This window comes from Idiotropiscis lumnitzeri, chromosome 19, assembly GCF_059441095.1.
Source record: "Idiotropiscis lumnitzeri isolate Australia: NSW breed Sydney's pygmy pipehorse chromosome 19, RoL_Ilum_1.0, whole genome shotgun sequence".
NCBI classification, from domain to species: Eukaryota; Metazoa; Chordata; class Actinopteri; order Syngnathiformes; family Syngnathidae; genus Idiotropiscis; species Idiotropiscis lumnitzeri.
In genome coordinates this window covers 4,709,505-4,728,232 of record NC_142409.1, presented here as the reverse complement: position 1 = coordinate 4,728,232, position 18,728 = coordinate 4,709,505, and the positions used below count along the sequence as shown (strand labels likewise).

General features: G+C 39.5%; 2 protein-coding genes and 1 long non-coding RNA gene across 8 annotated transcripts in view; 2 read left to right on the top strand and 1 right to left on the bottom strand.

Annotated features, from left to right (window-relative positions):
* Nucleotides 1–172: 172 nt before the first annotated feature.
* Nucleotides 173–4,536, bottom strand: LOC148318197 (uncharacterized). Of its 2 annotated transcripts, XM_088283336.1 has the most exons (5): nt 4,390–4,536; nt 2,921–3,049; nt 2,536–2,622; nt 2,219–2,338; nt 173–1,119 (listed from the first exon to the last, which is right to left on the bottom strand). In XM_088283336.1, the coding sequence occupies exons 1-5, from the start codon at nt 4,390–4,392 to the stop codon at nt 949–951; spliced, it is 510 nt and encodes a 169-aa protein (XP_088139462.1). In that variant the 5' UTR covers nt 4,393–4,536; the 3' UTR covers nt 173–948. The 2 variants fall into 2 exon arrangements, with proteins under 2 accessions (XP_088139462.1, XP_088139461.1); XM_088283335.1 differs by lacking the exon at nt 4,390–4,536 and having other exon boundaries at nt 2,921–3,192.
* Nucleotides 1,715–8,921, top strand: LOC148318196 (uncharacterized). The gene is made up of 4 exons (XR_015839943.1): nt 1,715–3,081; nt 3,174–3,263; nt 4,266–4,361; nt 8,448–8,921. It is a non-coding gene; the product is annotated as an uncharacterized LOC148318196 (long non-coding RNA).
* Nucleotides 8,922–11,032: 2,111 nt separating this feature from the next.
* ctnnd2a (catenin (cadherin-associated protein), delta 2a) overlaps nt 11,033–18,728 on the top strand; it is a 172,055-nt gene continuing 164,359 nt past the window's right edge. For all 5 annotated transcript variants that reach the window (XM_088283197.1, XM_088283201.1, XM_088283199.1 and 2 more), the window contains exon 1: nt 11,033–11,751. The gene's annotated coding sequence lies outside the window, so the exon portion shown is untranslated. The remainder of the gene's footprint in view (nt 11,752–18,728) is intronic.

Below are 18,728 nucleotides of genomic sequence, written 5' to 3'. Positions count from 1 at the left end.
AGAAGTCATGTCTGTTTGTGCACCTAATGCAGTGTACAGCCTCCATGAATAAATAAACATTTAACATACAACTGTGAGTGTGTGTGTGCATTGACGAGAAGAAAATAATCGAAAGACCTTTATAGTATTTGTTATAAATATATTTTCAATATAAATGGGTTATATATATCAAATAGGAGTATGTTTCTTGTACAAAAATCGCGATTAAGACATCAAACACGACATCAAACTTCTTGGTGCTGACCCTGAACAGAGTCGGTCAGAGTTTGAACTCAGCCATCTGTGGCAAAATTAGCTTTTAAAACGTCAGTCATAGGCAGCGTCATCTAATCCTGTGATTCCCGACAAGGGTGGCATGGCACTAGTGTGTCTGGAAATTTTTGGATCTATTACAATGATATCTTTATCTATCTGTGCCAGGAGATGTTTGTCATGTGACTTGGTGCCTTGGCTCATTAAATATTGAGAAACTGGTTTGGATTCAAAGTGAAAGTAAAATTGCACAACTGCTTTAATTTTTACTGCCTTAGCAGCAATAGATGAGTGTAAACACTAAATTAATCTTAAATAATAGTTTCCCTTCTGAACGCACCTTTCATAATTGTAACACTTATTTTTTTTTCTTTCTCCCATACAGCACCGTATACGATATTGCTGTTGTTTCACACTTTACAGAGCAAGTTCGCTTGTGTTCATAATGGAGCCATATTGAATCATAAATCAACTCAATCTGATTGGCCTTTGGACATTTCACTGAGCTGGCTGTTTAGCTTGCAGGCATATCTAAAGGGTCAGTTGCTATGCACGAGCCAAAAAGAACCACAAGGAAGAGAAAATGACACTTGGCAGGGGGAGCTTGAATGATGTGAGAGCTTCCTCTTTTGTAACCCAGTCAAGGAGTGCGGGAGAATTCACTAGTGGAAAAATAAGCCATGCGTGGCGCTGCTATCAAGTGTTTCCTGACAGTGAATTCAGCATTTCATAGCATTTGGTCATGCTGGATAATATTGCAGTTACTTTGCAAAGTTTTCTGGTCTCCCTGTTGATTTTTCTTTGCTGCTTGTTGTTTTTTGTCATTGCTGTCCTCCTCCTCTTTGGCCTCACTTTGTGTTCTTCACTCTACAAAACAGACGGACACAAGATGCTTTTTTTATGTCGTGCATTTCACCGGAATCATCACATTTAATGCATCGTCGATGCACTTTCTTCTCGCAGACAATCTGGCTGCAACAACAAATATTTTGTCCTAATGTTAAGGCAGCTTCTCACGCTACTAGCTTGACCCATGCTCCATCCACCAACAAAATTTGTAAACAATTTCCAAAATGCCAGTATCGTACTAACATTACAAATTTATCTCCTAAAATTTGGGTGAGCAACGCAAGTGCAAAATTTAATTTATTTAATTTAATTTAATTTTATTTAATTTAATTTAATTTTATTTTATTTTATTTTATTTTATTTTATTTTATTTTATTTTATTTTATTTTATTTTATTTTATTTTATTTTATTTTATTTTATTTTATTTTATTTTATTTTATTTTATTTTATTTTATTTTATTTTATTTTATTTTATTTTATTTTATTTTATTTTATTTTATTTTATTTTATTTTATTTTATTTTATTTTATTTTATTTTATTTTATTTTATTTTATTTTAAAGTGATGGAATTGGAAGTATCAGTGGAAGAAGCAATCTATTAGATGACAGAAAAATACACCACTCTGATAATTTCGGGAAAGTCAGCAACCGCATAACACCCTTGTTTTGTTTCATTAAAATTGTCCGGATTGCAGAAGAATTGGATGGAAAGTATCTACTCATTCGTGAGACACTGAATTCAAAACAGTTGTCGAAATACTTTCTTCTTTGTAACAGTTGTACTTCTCATACGATTTAGAATTTTTTTTTTTTTTAGTATTACCAATCTAATCTCATAACAATGACTTCACATAACATTTAGATTTAAATGTCTTAACATTTTGACTTTACGCTTGTCATTCTGCAACTTTCTTTCCCCTCAAAATCTTACAATCATTTTCTTCCCAGCATGAGTGTGACACTCCTTTGTTTGCATCTTACAAAACGAGCAACCCCCAATGAAAACCAAGCTCCTTAGCAAAGGTAAAACCGCTTTAGTGTACTACCATTTAGATATTCCTTCGCTATACATACATACGTCTACATGTTTGACGTTGAAACGTATCTGGACTTACCAGTTTCAAAGAACAAGTGCACTCTATTGAGTTTAGCACCGATGTGACCAGTTGCTGCGTGTGGTTAAGTCTTATATTCCCCATGTGGCAGGTTAAATTATGTAAGATGCCGACAAAATCCTGCAGAAAAAAAGCCGTTTCAAACATCAATATAATTCGAAGTCAGGATGATCTAAATTTAGGATGGTGCTACAGTAGAATGCACCATCAATTACTCTTCAAAGGTATGTCACCTTTTTTGTCAGATGTCAATGCTTTGATTCAACTGTGATGACTAATTTCAATTTTCCGTGAGTGTGACTCAACAACTGACTCACCGTGTTGTTTCTCTGCGAACAATTTTGCACACTTTGTGTGTCCTCAGTACATGACGTGTTTCCCTGCAGGGTAATCACTCTTTCTTTCTTATCATGAAAACACAAAAAAGCGCTTATGTCAATTGATCACTTAAATGCATTGATATAGTCATGTTCCATTACACGTGGATGTAAAAACTGCTTGCATGATTTGGATAGTTGACTTGATGATACAGAACATATAGTGGAAAGCCAGATGTTTAAAAAAGGATGACTTTTCACAAATTAAAAATGAGAACACTCTAAAGGAGCAAGTTATGTTTTTGTTAGTCTGCATGATTGATGCACTGCATTTTTATTCTCTTTTATGGTACTTTAAATGTCTTGTGCATGTGGTCTTACTCACTGCGTTGTTGAGATTAGTTTGCACGATTCCCATGTAATCCTCTCCAAGATCTGCGAGAGGCCTTTGGCTGCTGCAGCTCAAGGCCAGAGGTAGAAGCGGAAGAAGCAGGAGAGTGATGCAGAGAAGATGCTTGTGGGAGATAAAAGACATTTTCAAGTCAAGTCAGCCAAAATTCTTTGACGGTGCATTTGATCAAAGTAACCTTTTTAAACCCTTTTCCCCAGTAATTATTATTTTTGTTTTTGTGTTCCAGCTCTACATTTAAGAGGTTTACTAACACACAACAAAACTTTTTCAAAGATTTTCACAGGCATGGATAATGGATGGATGGATATAGTGACACGTAAGTAATGCACAATGTACCCCGTATATGATAATGCTCGGTTTTGATAGATGCAAAGAAATATTTTCTTCATTTAACCCAATTTGTTTACAAGTGTGGAATGATTTTAAAAAATAAAGTCATTGTAATCCTTGCCCCCCTCAATAGCTGTGATTGCAATTTCAACAGATACTTTTTTTTCAAGGTCCTCTTCAACAGTATTTTGTAAGAAAAATCACATCGATTTTGTGTTAAAAAATATAATATAGTATCATATAATATAATATAATATAATAAATCACTTTTTATTAGATGGTTTGGTATTATAGCCTAGGCGTCTGCAAAATAAATAAAGGAAATTAATGAACATATTTGAGAGTTCACCTGATGCCAACATGGACTGCACTTCTTGTTTAGAAACCATATAAAATAACATAAAAAACGGCTACCGGACGACTCGTGTGGTGCATTTTGTCTTTGCAGTTTGAAAATTACATTCTACTACATTGCGATGTGAATTTGAAAGCGATTAATTGTTCATCCCTATTATGCACTGTACTTAAAATTTGACATTGTGAACGTCTGTCTCGTGACTGACGTGTGACTTTACGATATAATAATGCAGTTGTCATTGTCCCTGTCCGAGTATTATGCATTTAACAAAGTGCGTGTAGTTCACCGTGTCCTAATATTTTAGTTTAAGAAACCTCTCTCAGTAGGATGCGGGGGATTGCAAACTGAAACCAATCATGTTATTGTGAAACGGTCAGCCGTCACAAAACTCCGCATTGTTTTTCTAACTTGTTAGTATACTGCAGGTGTACTCCACACACAAGCACGTCAAAATAATCCAGCCACGCATTTTTGACGATATGAGTCATAACGCGCGTATTTCGGACGCATGTAGATAAGATCGTTAAAGTATGATTCTAAACGAAACTTAAAAAAAAAAAACGACACGTCCTGTAAATACTCCACCTATTCCCCGAAAGAGTTGATTTAATTTCACTTTCCTTCTGACAGACAAATGGGAAGTTCTAAACGAGGCATTCCCATTGTTAGGAATGACTCGAGAGGAACAGGAGGTCGCACCGGATCTTCCCGATTTTGAGAGCCTCGGTGAGTTGCACTCGTCTCAACGACTTACCATTGGTCATTCTTCATTCATATTCACCGCGGTTTATGTTCGAGTTATAAATGCTGCTCAGCCGGCTGGATGGTCCGTGGGAGATGCGGTCCACACATGTCAGTGCAGCTCTCCAAAAGTCGCTCCCGTGGCTGCACCGCGCATGGACGGCTTGTGTGTGTGCGTGTTTTAATTCCTCACGTCGTGTCAGCGCCTCACTTGGCTCTCATATTTCAATCTTTTTCAAATTCCGTTGCCCACCTTCAAATGAGACCACACGCATTGAGATTGTTAAATAATCGAGCCTTAAGATGTGAGAGACGTAAGTAAGCCTTGACAAGGGGAATATTGAACGCTCTTAAATTGCGTGGTGTACTGCATATGACCAAATGAGAACACCGCTGTCACATTAAGATATCAGGACTTTAAATTTGCAGACCTATACCAGGGTTCGAAGTTAACTTTAAAAACTGCTTGCCCATAGGGCAAGTGCCACTAAAATTTGCCTTGCCCGAGTGGCCAAATTACTTGCCCAACTTGGGCAAGTGACATTTTTTTTTCTCTTGCCCGAAGATTAATTACCTTGCCCCGAGTGACTTTTTGTATGACAAAAGTGTCGAATTACAAATTGCATGAATTTTTTGTTCGGACAGTTCCTGCCTATAGAAAGAATTAAAAATACGTTACAATCATAAGGGTTGCTTATATAAAAATGTATCATGTATTAACACATTATTTAGGTGTCTGCTGACCCAGGATTATGTTATTCCTTCATGAGTTCTATGTTGCAGACGTTGCAGGCATTAAGAAACAGTCAATGAAGCATATGTCCGTAAGGAGCTGGCAGCTGGCAGGTAGAACTGGTCCTGTGAAAGCTAGACTAAGAATAAAATGTTTATGGTTGTAAAATGTGTGTCACAAATGTAAATAAACATATAATTTGATAATCATAAATTAATCTTGTTTTCATCATCAACCATGAAACCCTACTCACAACAGCATGTATCATCCTGTGCAGTTACTGAAATTGTTAATTGTAGTTTTAATAATTAACAGATCTGCATGTTAAATTGGGAAAATGATATTACAGCAATCCAGATGATCAATTTTAAATCCAAGAGAGCCTATTAATTGAGTAATCACATGAGTAAATTATGAGTGTGGAAAATTTGTCCATTCCTTTAAGACCAGTGCCTGTGGTGCTGCCTCCATAAGTTTCATAGCATAAACAGAACACAGTCACTCACACTATGTCAGGTCACATCATGGAACTAATGAATTAACAGCCAATAATCAAATATTACTCCCTTCCTGACTCACAACTGAATTGTCTACTTAAAAATATTCGAGCTATTTTAGTCATGTCAGAGGAATCCGAAATGTTCGGATTTGAACGAACTCGTCGCCACTTGTAAACATGCGCAGAAAGATGCGCAGAAGGTAAGAAAACTTCCGGCTGTGAATTTTCGGCCGAAATATCGTAGGTTTTTGTTGTGCTTTTCAAACTTCAAATGAGGATGCAACTACAGCGAGTTCCAATACTGCGGGATTTATTGACGTTCACTTTAACTCGACATTCACTGAACTAACTGATCCCCGTAGCGCCCGCCCATTGCCCCCGATAAGGCCAATGGACCATACCACAACATAAGGGGATGTCTGGGTTAAACCATCACCATACAAACAGATCACACCACAGTTTTCGTCGAAATTAAAGATATTTGGCTGCTTTAAAAAATGCTTGCCCGGTCGGGTAAGTTGCCCATAATTTTACCTTGCCCGTGGCCAAATTTCACTTGCCCCGGGCCATCGGGAAGCGGTTAACCGGGAACCCTGCCTATACTATGGGGCCATTATTCCACCAAAACTATTTACACCGCCATGAATGTGTAACATGAATCTCCAAATGCGTGATTGAAGTCACAAATGTGTAACGAGAATCTACAAATGCATGATTTAAGACACACCTTTGTACAGAGAATCTACAAATGCGTGATTGAAGTCACAAATGTACACTGAGAATCTACAAATGCGTGATTGAAGTCACAAATGTACACCGAGTTATCTGCAAATGCGTGATTGAAGTTACAAATGTGTAACTAGAATCTCCAAATGTGTGATTGAAGTCACAAATGTGTGACAAAAATCTGCCTCCTCTGCTCCTCATCAAATGTTTGCAGTGCAAGACTGACCTGTGTTATATCACTTTTTGTATTAACAGCACTCAATGAAAATTTGGCGTTTCAGGACTCTAATTGTTGAATCTTTGTAATTGGAATTCTTTCCTATTCTTGCCTTCAGTGACATGTTTTCAGTGCTCACACACTTTTATTCCGAAGCCTTGGTGTAATTTATGCAAAATATGGCTTCAGATTTGACTCTGACTAATATTTTGCTTGACTAGCAGAAAATAATGCTTCAAAACGTGTATATACATTTCCGCATTAAAGGTGACTTCACAGAAGTTACCCCGACACCATACTATCACATGTTGGCTTTCCTTTCCCTCTTTGGCCCAGAGAACTGACGCCCCATGAAAAAACAATTTGAATTGTGGACTCGTCAGACCACAGCCCATTTTTCCACTTTGCATCAGTCCACCTCAGTTGTGCTCAAGCCTTGAAAAGCTAGTGGTGCATTTCTGGATGTTATTAAAATTTGGCTTTTGCTTTGCACGATGGAGTTCAAACTTTCATTTGTAGATGTAGCAACTAACTCTGTTAACTGACAATGGTTTTTTGAAGTGTTCCCGAGCCCACTTCGCAATATCCATGCCACCGGGATCAAAGGTTGATTTTCAGCTTTGTCACTCCTGATTGTCTGAATGTCATGACGATGTAATGGACCGTAAACGACGAATTCCCTTGATTCCTTGCGATATTTCTTTGCGGAACGTGTTTCGTAAACTGTTGGACTATAAGCTCATGCAGCTGTTCAGAAAGTGCTGAACCTTGCCCCACCCTGTTTCGTGAACAACTTTGCATTATGGGATTGATCCTTTTCTCCCGTCCCTTGCTCTGTGTGTGATTGGTCATCTGTGCAACATGTCAAATAGAAATGGTTTTAATGTCTGCAAGGTGTCTGTGTGGAAGGGGGCGGAATTACAAAGCGGGGGTACCAATGCGACTACGAGCCTGTGTTAATGACATGTCATGTTCGGGATTATGGAGAGCAGACAGGAAGAGGAAGTCAAACAGACAACAGCGTGAAAAACAGTGTGTGTGTGGGCGTGGGTGTGTGCGTGTGTGTGTGTGTTTAAGGCACTTCATTTTGTAATTAAATCACTCCTTTGTATCAAATATGTAGCACAACAAAACAAAGCCATTTAGTTGCGTTATTCTTATTCTATACTTTTCTCTGAGTGAAAAAAAAAGCTTTTACCTGTTTGCAGTGTTATCACAGTTGTGTATTCATTTTGTGTACCTTAGTAGTACAGTATATTTGATTGCCTCTTTCACTGACAAAGCACAAAATCTTTTATATACAGAATATACTTTTGTGCTGTTTCACTTGTGAAACCACAAAGACGTTAAGTCAAGCTGCAGTCCTACTCGCTATCCAAATCAATATGGCCGTCCATTATGGATATGAAAGGCTCACTACTTGAAGTCACCACTCTGTAAAACCTAAAACAGAAAGTACATGCAGATAAAAATAAATAATTTAACATCACATAACAGGAAAAAAAAAACAGAACATGATTTGGATTTACGTTGATTTGTTTTCTTTGTAAATGATTTACTTTTAATTATGTGAAGCACATTGAGTTACTTTATGCATGAAATGGGCGATATAAAAAAAAAAAGAAAAAAGCCAATGACAAATCAAAATGCACTCATGGAGTTCAGTGGACATTACATCCTGCAAATTATTTTTTTTACTTGTGAGGCATATTTTTCTGGAATATTTCGGAAATATATTTGGTTATGCTGTCCCAAGTAAACAATGGAAGTGAGCACAAACTGAACAACTTTTTGCAATGCACAAAAATGAAAAGTTTTAACCCACATATTGTTGAATGTACAATATTATTATTACTAAGATTGAAAATAATCCAAATGTGTGTGTTTTTGCCACAGTGCCGAGGTCCCCAGTGGTTGATGACATCTGTCCAAATATGAGGGTTACCACAGTGACTGCCACAAACACTCCTGATGCTCCACACAAAGCCAGATACTCTTTGGCGATTATGGCATGATGATTCATTTTCAAAGTATGTGGAGATGTGTCCCGACAGGATGACACAGTAGATGATTTATTATATCTTAAATGCTTTCATTTGCGTTTTTCAATTTGCATGATATTCATGACTCACATTTTTAATATGACTTTTAAATCTGGGGACTTTTAAAGTAACTCTGATAATGGCACCCTGCTTCTTTAAGCTATCAAATGTGCAAAACTATTTTGTTGATGCAAATGAATTATGGAATTCATTGGCGATAATATTTGTGTGATGGGTCCTTTGATATGCCACAAATAGTCAACACCCTGAAAAAATAGTACCAATTATTGCATAAATAAACTTAACATATATGACAACAACAAATATATTAAGACAAAAAAAATAAATATAAATATATATATATATATATATGTATATATATATATATATATATAGTTTTTAATTAATGCAATTCAATTCAAAGCATAAGCATACAACACATCATTGTCAAAGTCGCACACAGACATGAGGGTGGGACTTTGAAAATATATCCCGGAATAGTTTCTTGCCTAATATGTGTAAGTGAAAGCTACAATTTCATTTCCCGTAAGTGGCATTGCAACACTTTTTTTCTTTTAATGTGACTGGTTAGAGAATTGTGTTTCTCGTCAGTGCCTTTTTTTTTTTTTAAGTTTTTAAATCACGTATATCCAAGATAGTAAAAAAAAATATATTGTACAGCCATCAGGTACTGGCCAATGTTAATGTAACGCATGGTCAAGTTCCAACTTATTTGTGGATGTAGCCACTTTGTTTCCTCTATGTCCCAAATGCTTTTGAATCTGTAGGACCGTTGCTCTTTGTGTCATGCTAGGTCCTAGATCACACAGTTAACTCACTTTAAAATGTTGAGTCTTTTTTTAAATGCTTTTTATTAATTGATTTATTTTTTATCTGCTCATTGTTACCTAACTGTGGCAGAGAACCATTAAGGTGTTCCCGTGACTTTTACTTTCAATTTGTATCAAATTAATGAATACTTGATTCTGTTGAGCGACGCTCACAATTCAGCTGATATTTGATGCACGGCGGCCATTTGCCATTAAAAACCCTCATCAGTAAAGTACTGAGAATAAAATGCATCTCTGCTACTTTGTGTGCGTCTGTGCGTGTGCGTTTGCGTGTTTGTATACGTGTTGTAGTTCTTTAAATTGACATTTTAAGGTTCATGTAGCAGAAATCAGAAGAAATAAACCAGAGTTGACTTCACGCTGTTTATTTATATTGCAGCTAATATAGAAGAAGCCTTGAACATTAAAAGTGTGTATGAGAACAATATATTTCATTCAGATGTTTTGATTCAATTGTGTTTTTCTAAAAAGACAGTCTTGTTTGGAGGACTCTTTTAGGCCAAGCACACCAGTCATGCACCCCAGATGTTTCAAGGTGGTTGTCAACTGAATGACTGAAAAAGAAAGCAAACTGTAGATATTCAGTTTTTCACACTAATACAGTCATGCCAATATTTACATTTATTCATTTCTTTGTTTATTTTCAATAGCAAATATTAAATCCCTACACGTTGTTGAAATTATAACAAGATTTCGTGTATTGTATTGTATTGTATTATTCTGGGATATTTACATAATTGGGGCCAGGTTAAATTTTAGACAGGTAGCGCCCTCTAGTGAATGTTTTACAAACGTACAAATATTAACAGAAAGTAATGGAACGTTTCCTCCGTCACGTTGATGTGTAATCGATCGTCGGGAGTTTATGACTACAAAAATGCCGAGGAGAGATGAAATAAGTGTATTTTCTGGGCCCTCTAGTTTAATAGTTATGGCGAACATTGTAGTACGGATATTAAATGTAAGACTATATAAATTAGTGGGCACTGTACTTTGTGAAGCACACTTGCACAATCTAATAAGATCCCAGTAAGTTACATTTAATATGCATTTGTATTTATTTGCAAAATAAATAAAAGCATTTATTGTTGTTTGTCATATAGAAGGATCAATACAGGATTGACCGACTACATTGCATCGTAACGACTTTATATAAACTCTGTCGTCAGCAAGCTCTTCGGAAGCCTGATAACGATCGTGATCATTTGAATCAGGTGTGTTGAAGAAGAGAAACTTCTAAAATGGGCACGACGGCGGTGGATGTCGGCCCCACCCTTTGCACGCACCTCAAGGTGATGCACAAATGATGCCATGCTTGCCTCCTTTGATGATTGGTGGTTTAATGCTTGAAATTAATATGTGAAAAAGGTATATAGTTTGTTAAATGATTCAATAAAGTAAAAAAAAAGAAATAAAACGAAATGGGTAATATCTGTGGTCTTCAATTCTGTTCCCCAAGGCCCCGTTTCCTGGTTGTTTTCACATCTCCCCGCTGCAAGTTGCAACACAGCTGATTCAAATGATCAGACAATCAGCAAGGTCTGCGGATGCCGGATAACGATCCATCATTTGATTCAGGTGTGTTGCAATGGCAGGAAGAGCTGGAAAACATCCAGGAAACCGGACACCGGCCCTCGAGAAACAGGATAGAAGACTCGCTGGGTAATACAAACTGAACCTAAATGCCGATTCCCTCCAACATGTGATTTCAAAAACACGAGAGGATAGACCGTGCCTGCAGTAAGTACGCCCTTCCGCTCCCACCGGAGGACGCCTCCCACACGAGGATTCGAACAAATGCCCAGACGGGGGCGTCTCAACGCGGTCAGGAGGGAACACCCTACCTGTCATACCGATATTGCCCCTGCAGAGGGCGCGTCGCACCACATAATTGAAAGGGTTCGACTGAACGCGTGCGCGCGCCAGTAAGTGAGTGGCCGAGTGAGACTGAGAGCGGCTGTCTGCCTCCTTTCCGGTGCTTCCTGTCGCCGCAGTGCTTCGCCGCTCCCCCCCCGCCCCCGCCTGTACACCTCCGCTCCTAAGCCCTCGAGCTACCTGCTTTTTCCTCGTCACATCACCCGTCCTCCTCCACCTGCGCCCCGCGGATGCCTCAGCCCTCTCGCCAGCTTCAAATGCACGCTGCCCCCGCTGCATCTCTGGAACCAGGACGAGGCGACCGGACGCGCTCTTCCATCCTAAACTGAGGCGAACACGTTGCGGATTGGACCCTCGAGGAAAGGCGCACCAGGGTCGAAGGACAATTGAGGAGACGCCGGCGGCTGGGACTTTGGCCAGGTTCTCATTTAGGTAAGCCTTGACGTGATTTCTTCTTCTTATTTCTTTGTTGTAATGCTTTAAATGAGAGAACATGGAGGATTTCAACGGCGCGTTGTCGCCCACCACAATGGGACGTGCAAAGTGTTCGTTGGAAATACTTGGCTGCACCGAGGAGCAATGTACTATATTGAAAACGTGATTCTTGTGTTGCCTGACAGACAGCAATATATAGCTCCAACAGAGATATGAATGCATCACTTATTGTATACAAAGGTGCTCTTGTGTGAGAGATCTTAATCAATAGAAAGCTTGTTTAAAACTAAGGGAAGTTATGCTTTTAACATACTGCTTTCGCTCAATGCGCCTGAGTTACAGGCGCTGCAGGGATATATGCAGGATTCTCATCACCCCTTTTGCCTTACTTGTGATGATAAATAGACATTTTTCAGGAGAGGGATTGTGCTGGCAGTTTGTCAAGGGCGTGCAATAGATCCTCCTGATGAGCTGGAGGTAGTCGAGGATGAGCCGAGGGGGTGGTGTTATTAGACATGATGTGGGTACATGCACAGCCGACTGCATGTCAGCACTCTGACAGGTGCATGATGGACAGCATCGTCATACAGCGAGCAGGGGAAAAGGTTTGATTATATACGCCAAGGTCTCACTATATGGCATTGAACTCTTGACTTACCAGGCGATGAGAACAGAAGTGCTAAAAAATGGATTTGAGGTAGTGGTGTTCTCAAAATTGACCTTAGGTGCAGGTTAGCATGGATGTCCAAAGTCTGTTTTCTATACACCAGTCATGTGATGGACGTGTGTCACGTAGAGAGACACATTGTTATCCCACATAGTTCAATTTATATTCATGTACCACAAATGGCAAATTACTGGACTCCATCAATACATTTTCCCGCACTGACGAAGTTAATAGTCGAGAGTACAAAAGCTGAACAAAGCAGCCTCTAAGATGAATTGAATCCATTTGGAGAGGCTCAGGACTTTTAACTTGTTTATGCAGTATTTCAAGCCACCTGATGGAAATAGAAATAATAATACTTTGGTCAATGCCTGTGAAGTGTACAAGCTATTTGCAAAAGTTTAAAAGTAAGCTAACCATTGTTTAATCAGCCTTACCACTATAAATGTGTCACTGAGTTCGTATAACTGTTCCCCCCAACTTTTCGCCCGTGTTGAATTTTGCTTAAGTGACCATTCTATATTGGATTATTGATATTTTGACTTGTTTGATCTGTTTTTATTATATATTAGTTTTAATTACAACATTCTCAGATCATGTTGATTTTTTAAAAAGTTTTTGTTTCCAAAATATTTTCTTTTAGATTTTCATTAGTTTTAGTATTAGTTTTATTGTGTTAAATATGTAGATATTAATTGACAACCCGAAAATAAAGGAAGATTTTCCAATGATTCTAGTTAGTTTTTGTTAGTTTCATAAACAAAGAGTAATTTTCAGTTTTTCCTTTAAATGTTTAAATGTTTTTTTGCAATCTTTCCTTCATTGCTTGCAAAAAAAACAAAAACTATTTGCTGTTTTTGTGCTCAGGCCAAAACCATGTCTCACAAAAGATTACTTTTTGCGCCATCTGTACTTGGCTGTGCTTTCTTCTAAAGTCAATAAAAGCAAAATATTGTTTATGCTTTTGCTTTCTGGAATTAGACCTTGAAAGGTTCTTAGGGACCCCTTCACCTGGTCCTTTTGTCTTTAATGCTCGCAATATCTTACAAAGAGTAACTAGCAGAAGACTGCATATTGTCAGTTAAACTATTTAATATAAATGTTGTGAAACTCGAGGATTGTGGAAGAAGGTGTAATCTGTCCAAAAGGTTTGTATTTTATACTTTCTGAGCCACACTCACATAGGAGGGCGGCTCCGCTTAACCCATGTGACCAAAATCTAACTGCCTGATGTGATGTCGTTTATGACAGTGGTACATCCAGCGTTACAAAAAGGACAACACGGGCCCAAAATTGATGCGTGCTGATCTGAAGTCTTATGAGAATTTCTGATAGCATTTGCAACTGCGGTCCAATTTTGAACTTTGATCTATTTATTTATTGTTTTCATAAATGTTGGCAAGCTGGGGGAGGCTCAGACTCGGTCACGTCTCTAACGAGCCACATAGAAAATGGATTGACGGAATTACTAACGGTGGCATTTGACTTCAGAGGTTCCGCTTTAATTAAGTGAGAAACAATTTCACAACTTATTACCATCATCAGTGTGCACTTGTGCCACATTTCTCTTTGTCACATACTTGCAACCCTCTCCCATGCATCTCCCTATTGTCTATATCCGAAAGATGATTTTCTTTTCCCTCCGGCGACTGTCTCGAGCGGGCATGTATCCTCGTCCTTTTCGTTGCGGACACAGATTAGGCTAATTCGCACAGCAGCGTGGGATGCTTAATCACTATGCAGCGGCGGCACAACACAGCAGTCTTTATAGTGTTGTAGTTGAGACAGGGGGTGGGGCCACGCTAGCCGCCGGTGCCTATTGATCGGTTGGCGCGGCTGCTGGCTGGCGTCCACAAGGATGGAGTGCTGACGACAGTCCAAAGAGCGGCCATGATGAGCTGGCCGTGGAAGAGGGATGTTGATGACCGGGGAGGAGTTTGCATCAATAGTTAGTCCGCCAGGAGCCATATACTGTAGTTCGGGTGGGGATTGTTTCACTCTCGGCCACTTTGTCATGAACCTGCCGAGACCTGGCGGGCGCCGAAATGACCTTTCCCTCCTTTCTGTTTTGATTTTCCTTTTCCTGGGAATGATCGGGAAAGTAAGACCGCATGCTGAGCAGGCAGTGAGTGAGCCTCGTTTGACCTCCCTTTTAAAGTGTGTAGGACCAAAACGTTTTTCCTTTGGATGTAGTAATGAACAAAGACACAAAATCCAACTAGCATCGTCTAGACTCCAAAACAAAACCTGTAAGGGCCAGAATCACTTGGGTGAAATTTACACTTCAGCAGTTCCGAGTACCAATTCAAAATGATTCCCTGTGCAGTATATGACTTTGTGTATCTATTTCAAGTGACACAAAAACATTCATACACTCACTCCCAAGTTGCAGTTAATTTATTTTTAAATGGCATAACACGATGAGCATATAAATTACTCATCTACCTGCCTAAGACGAAGCTTGCGTTTCCTTCCGAACTAACAATTCCACAACGGTTAATGCTCAGCATGCACACCGTTTAAAGAAAAAAAAAAAAATCTTTTTGGCTTGGCAACTATACAATTGTGAGTCATTTTCTCTCCGCAGCTACAATTAATCAACGATGCAATTTTCAATGCTTGACTCCCAGCGTTTACATTTTAGCAACATTTTTAGAGAGAGAATTATCGAATTGTGAATGCTGCGCTCGGATCATTAACAAATATTTTAGCATTTGGGAGTATGCATGGCTCGCAGCATTAACCCTTCCAAATACTAAAACTACTTGACTCCCAGCATTCAAAGTAAAAGCTTGATGATGTGGGACTTGCAGTGTTCATATCTCTCTTAACAAAATGGTCATGACTCGTTTGAGTGAAGTCCCGCCGCGTATCGGCTGCACTTGCAGAATGACTGACATTAGTCCAAAAGACAAGATGAAAACGGGCAAAGTGGGACATTTAAGATTTGATGCTCCCCCTTTCATCCAAGCATGTGTCATGGGTGGACCACAGCGGAGTGACACGAGCTGTGAACTTGCCCGGCGCTTTGATTGCATTTTGATGGGCTCGTGGGAGGTGTTGACAGCCTCCGTATGCTCATCAATCATTCGGGCTTTTTGTCATGAAAAGACTACGACGAGCTTGCTTAATGACATTTAAAAAAAAACAAAAAAAAAACACAATGCGCAGTTGCTAATGGACACTTTTACAATGTTTCCCATAAGGGTTGAAGTGTTACAAGATTAAATACACGTTATGCACCATTAAACCTGTAGCATCACTCTTCTATCCCCCTCGCAGTACATTATAGCATCTAGCATGGCTGTCCCACGGGGTCATATTTAAGCAATAATCTATCTTGCTCTTAATTGTGTCCATTTGAAAGACTAATGTGTAATCATTACTGTTTTCTTTCTAACTGCTGATGACAGCATCTTTCCATATTCCGATGAAAATACAGCCCTCATCAATTAACATATCTACGAACTGGAGTTTCATCGTCATACGTACTTTTGTGTTATTCCTTTAAACAGAGCAACAAGTGAATTTATCACACTGACCATCCACTTCGACAGGTGAAATATTGCCACAGATGAGTTGTACTCCAAGCATTATGGTGTGATTAGTTGCGTGCTATGAGATTTAGGTTCAAGGCCTTAGATTTATAAGAACATGAAGGCCTTGAGTGGCACGAGCAATCCTTTCCAGCTTACAATGATGGTCGGCTTGTCACTGAGCTTTTGACCTCCATAAGAGGCAGTAGGAGCGTATTAATAAAGGGGAGCAAGTGAGAGAAAAATATGTCCATCATTTTATAATAACCGTTACTTAACATGAAGCTACTTATCAAAGTGCGTGTAGTTGTATAATGTGTAGATGCTCACTGGCCGCTGGTTAGGTTTCACCTGATATGCTGTGGCGGTTTCTGGCATGTGCGGCTGGGTGGTATTGCAGAGGCGAGGCAATTTGCCCTGAAATATAAAAAAAAAAAAAGAAGAAAAGAATGCAACTGAAATGGATTTCTCGTTGTGTTATGGCTTTTCATTTTCATTTGCATGGGGATTTTGCGCCCCCTTGTGGAGGTTTCTTTTGTAGATATGATACAGGTGGGAAGAAGGTGTGGTGGAAAAGATGAAAAATGAAAAAAATGATGCAGATATTAAGACGGCTTCAGACATGTTATGTTATTTTACGACAACAGGTGTGGGGGTTCCGCTTTAAAATCGCCGGGAACCCCCCCCGTGTTTTGTTAAAATATGTATATACAATTTAACAATCTAATGCTTAACAAAAGAAAGCAAGCCAATTAAACAAAGGCAATGTTTTGTAAAGACGAACAGGTGGCCTCAACACTATAATTGTTTCTATTAAGATCACCCATTGGCTGACTGGAGATGTCGTCTTGCACTCTAGTGGAACATCACCATCTGCTGACCTCCCGGTTGAAAACCAAAAAGGGGTTGTGAAACCTTTTAGGGGTATAACATGTGTCATCTTTATCCAGAGAGATAGGAGTGCACAAAGAAACAAAAGATTTTACCTTGACATGGCAAAGGCTGCAGATTATATGCCAAACAGGATTTATGAATAAAGTCTCCGGTAAAAAGGGAGGACTGTTCAAGATGGATAAGACTGAAGACGCCGTTTTAAATCCCTTCAATCATGTGTCACATATTTCATGTGCTGGTCAAAAGTAGGCTTAGGCAGGATTTTTCTTTTTTCGCACTTCTGGAGTACCCTTGATCTTTTAATCTCCCCATTCCAAATGCGATGCACTCTTTTGTCATTTGTAAAAGGTGGGAAAGGTTTACAAACTATTCATTTTAGGGTATAGTTTGAACAAGGTTTCCATTGAATCTGCCTGTGTAGTTTGACAGCGCAGACGATTTCTAAAGCGCCACACCATTCACAATGTTGTCACGTGTTGTACGCAGTGTGATTAATGACAGTGAGATTTGGAGATAGTGATGTGTCAGCGTTGGAATGGTTCCAGGGGGGCGGCAAAATGTGTGTGGATGCCTTAGTGTGTTTTCTGCTCCCGATTCTCTCCCGCTTTCTTCTAATGAGCTAGTCACAGATGGGGCTCCCTCCATCATTCCTCCTCCTCCTCCTCCTCTATTGTCCTCCTATCAGCCAGGGAGACAAAGAAAGAAGTCAAGAAATGATAAAAACAGGAGAGAGGTTTGGAATATGTGAAGTGACAAAACAGCGTGAAGGTACACTGGGTTAAGGATGCAGGTGACAGAAGAGGGAATTCACAGGAAGGGGTAAGTGGCGCAAATGATGGGGAGATGGAGTGTAAAGTGAAAGACAGGGAGGTGGAAAATGGAGAGCTTGGGATGTAGCCTGGGAGGGGAAAGAGCAAGAATCTTCACACGCGAACAGTCTATGGAGAGTCGAATACTCGTATACGGAAACATGCGCAGATTCAAAAACAGCAGTGAGAGCAGTCTCGCTATTTGTATCTCAGCCATGGCCTCACATCTGGGCCTCACTCACTATACTTGCTGAGCTGCATTTATAATTGGCTCAGCGAGCAGGTGGGCCCGAGTTAATTTAGCATCAAAGCGGAGCCTTAGATACAGAACACGCAGATTATTTTGGATTCCTCCGAGGCAAACCTGCAGCACATGACTCAAGTGTTGTTTCACATTGTCACCTTCTTGTCACCGGCAGCACTCAGAATAGCGGTTAGAACATAAGACTTGCATGGATCACCACTGGCCGATTATGAAAAAAAATCATCACGATATTGAAATCATGATTAAGAATAACATTTATTCATTGATTTTGAAACTTATTATTTATTCGACTTGAACTAGAAGCAAACGTGAGTGTTAGCGCTCGTATGTGCCCTGCAAATTGCTGGCAGCTAGTCCCACCCCCTCCCCCACCTCACACCTTGTCAAAAGTCAGCCTGGATACTGTCCAGCTCATCCTTTCCCTTATTGGTATAGAAAATGGATAGGTGCACGTGTCGATAAACAACCATTCCCACCCACATTCACACCTATGGTCAACTTAAGCCCTTTTCACACTGCACTTCATTTTTGTGGCGTTCCCAGCGGGCAGGCGCACGTGTGTCCATATTTGACACCGGTTGCTAAGCTACCAAACAGGTTTTCTCTATGCCGTTAACTGTGCGACTCAGCCAAAATGTCTTGCTGTGTGAAATCACTCCGCCACCATCTCGCCTACTGGATATGACAACGCACTTTGTGTGCCACAACGCGAGTTAGCACTGAGTTAGCACGTACATAATGAATGGGTTGCTTGCTGGCGCACTTCACCTTGCTAAGTGCAGTGTGAAAAGGCCTTTCGTCTT

Excerpts from the sequence above, each read along its gene's own strand:
- LOC148318197 (XM_088283335.1), bottom strand. The coding sequence starts at position 3,070 with ATGTCTTTTATCTCCCACAAGCATCTTCTCTGCATCACTCTCCTGCTT. Across the intron at positions 2,623-2,920 it reads AAACTAATCTCAACAACGCA|AAAGAAAGAGTGATTACCCT; the intron begins GTGAGTAAGACC and ends TTTCATGATAAG. Across the intron at positions 1,120-2,218 it reads GCACTTGTTCTTTGAAACTG|AGTGAAGAACACAAAGTGAG; the intron begins GTAAGTCCAGAT and ends TCTGTTTTGTAG.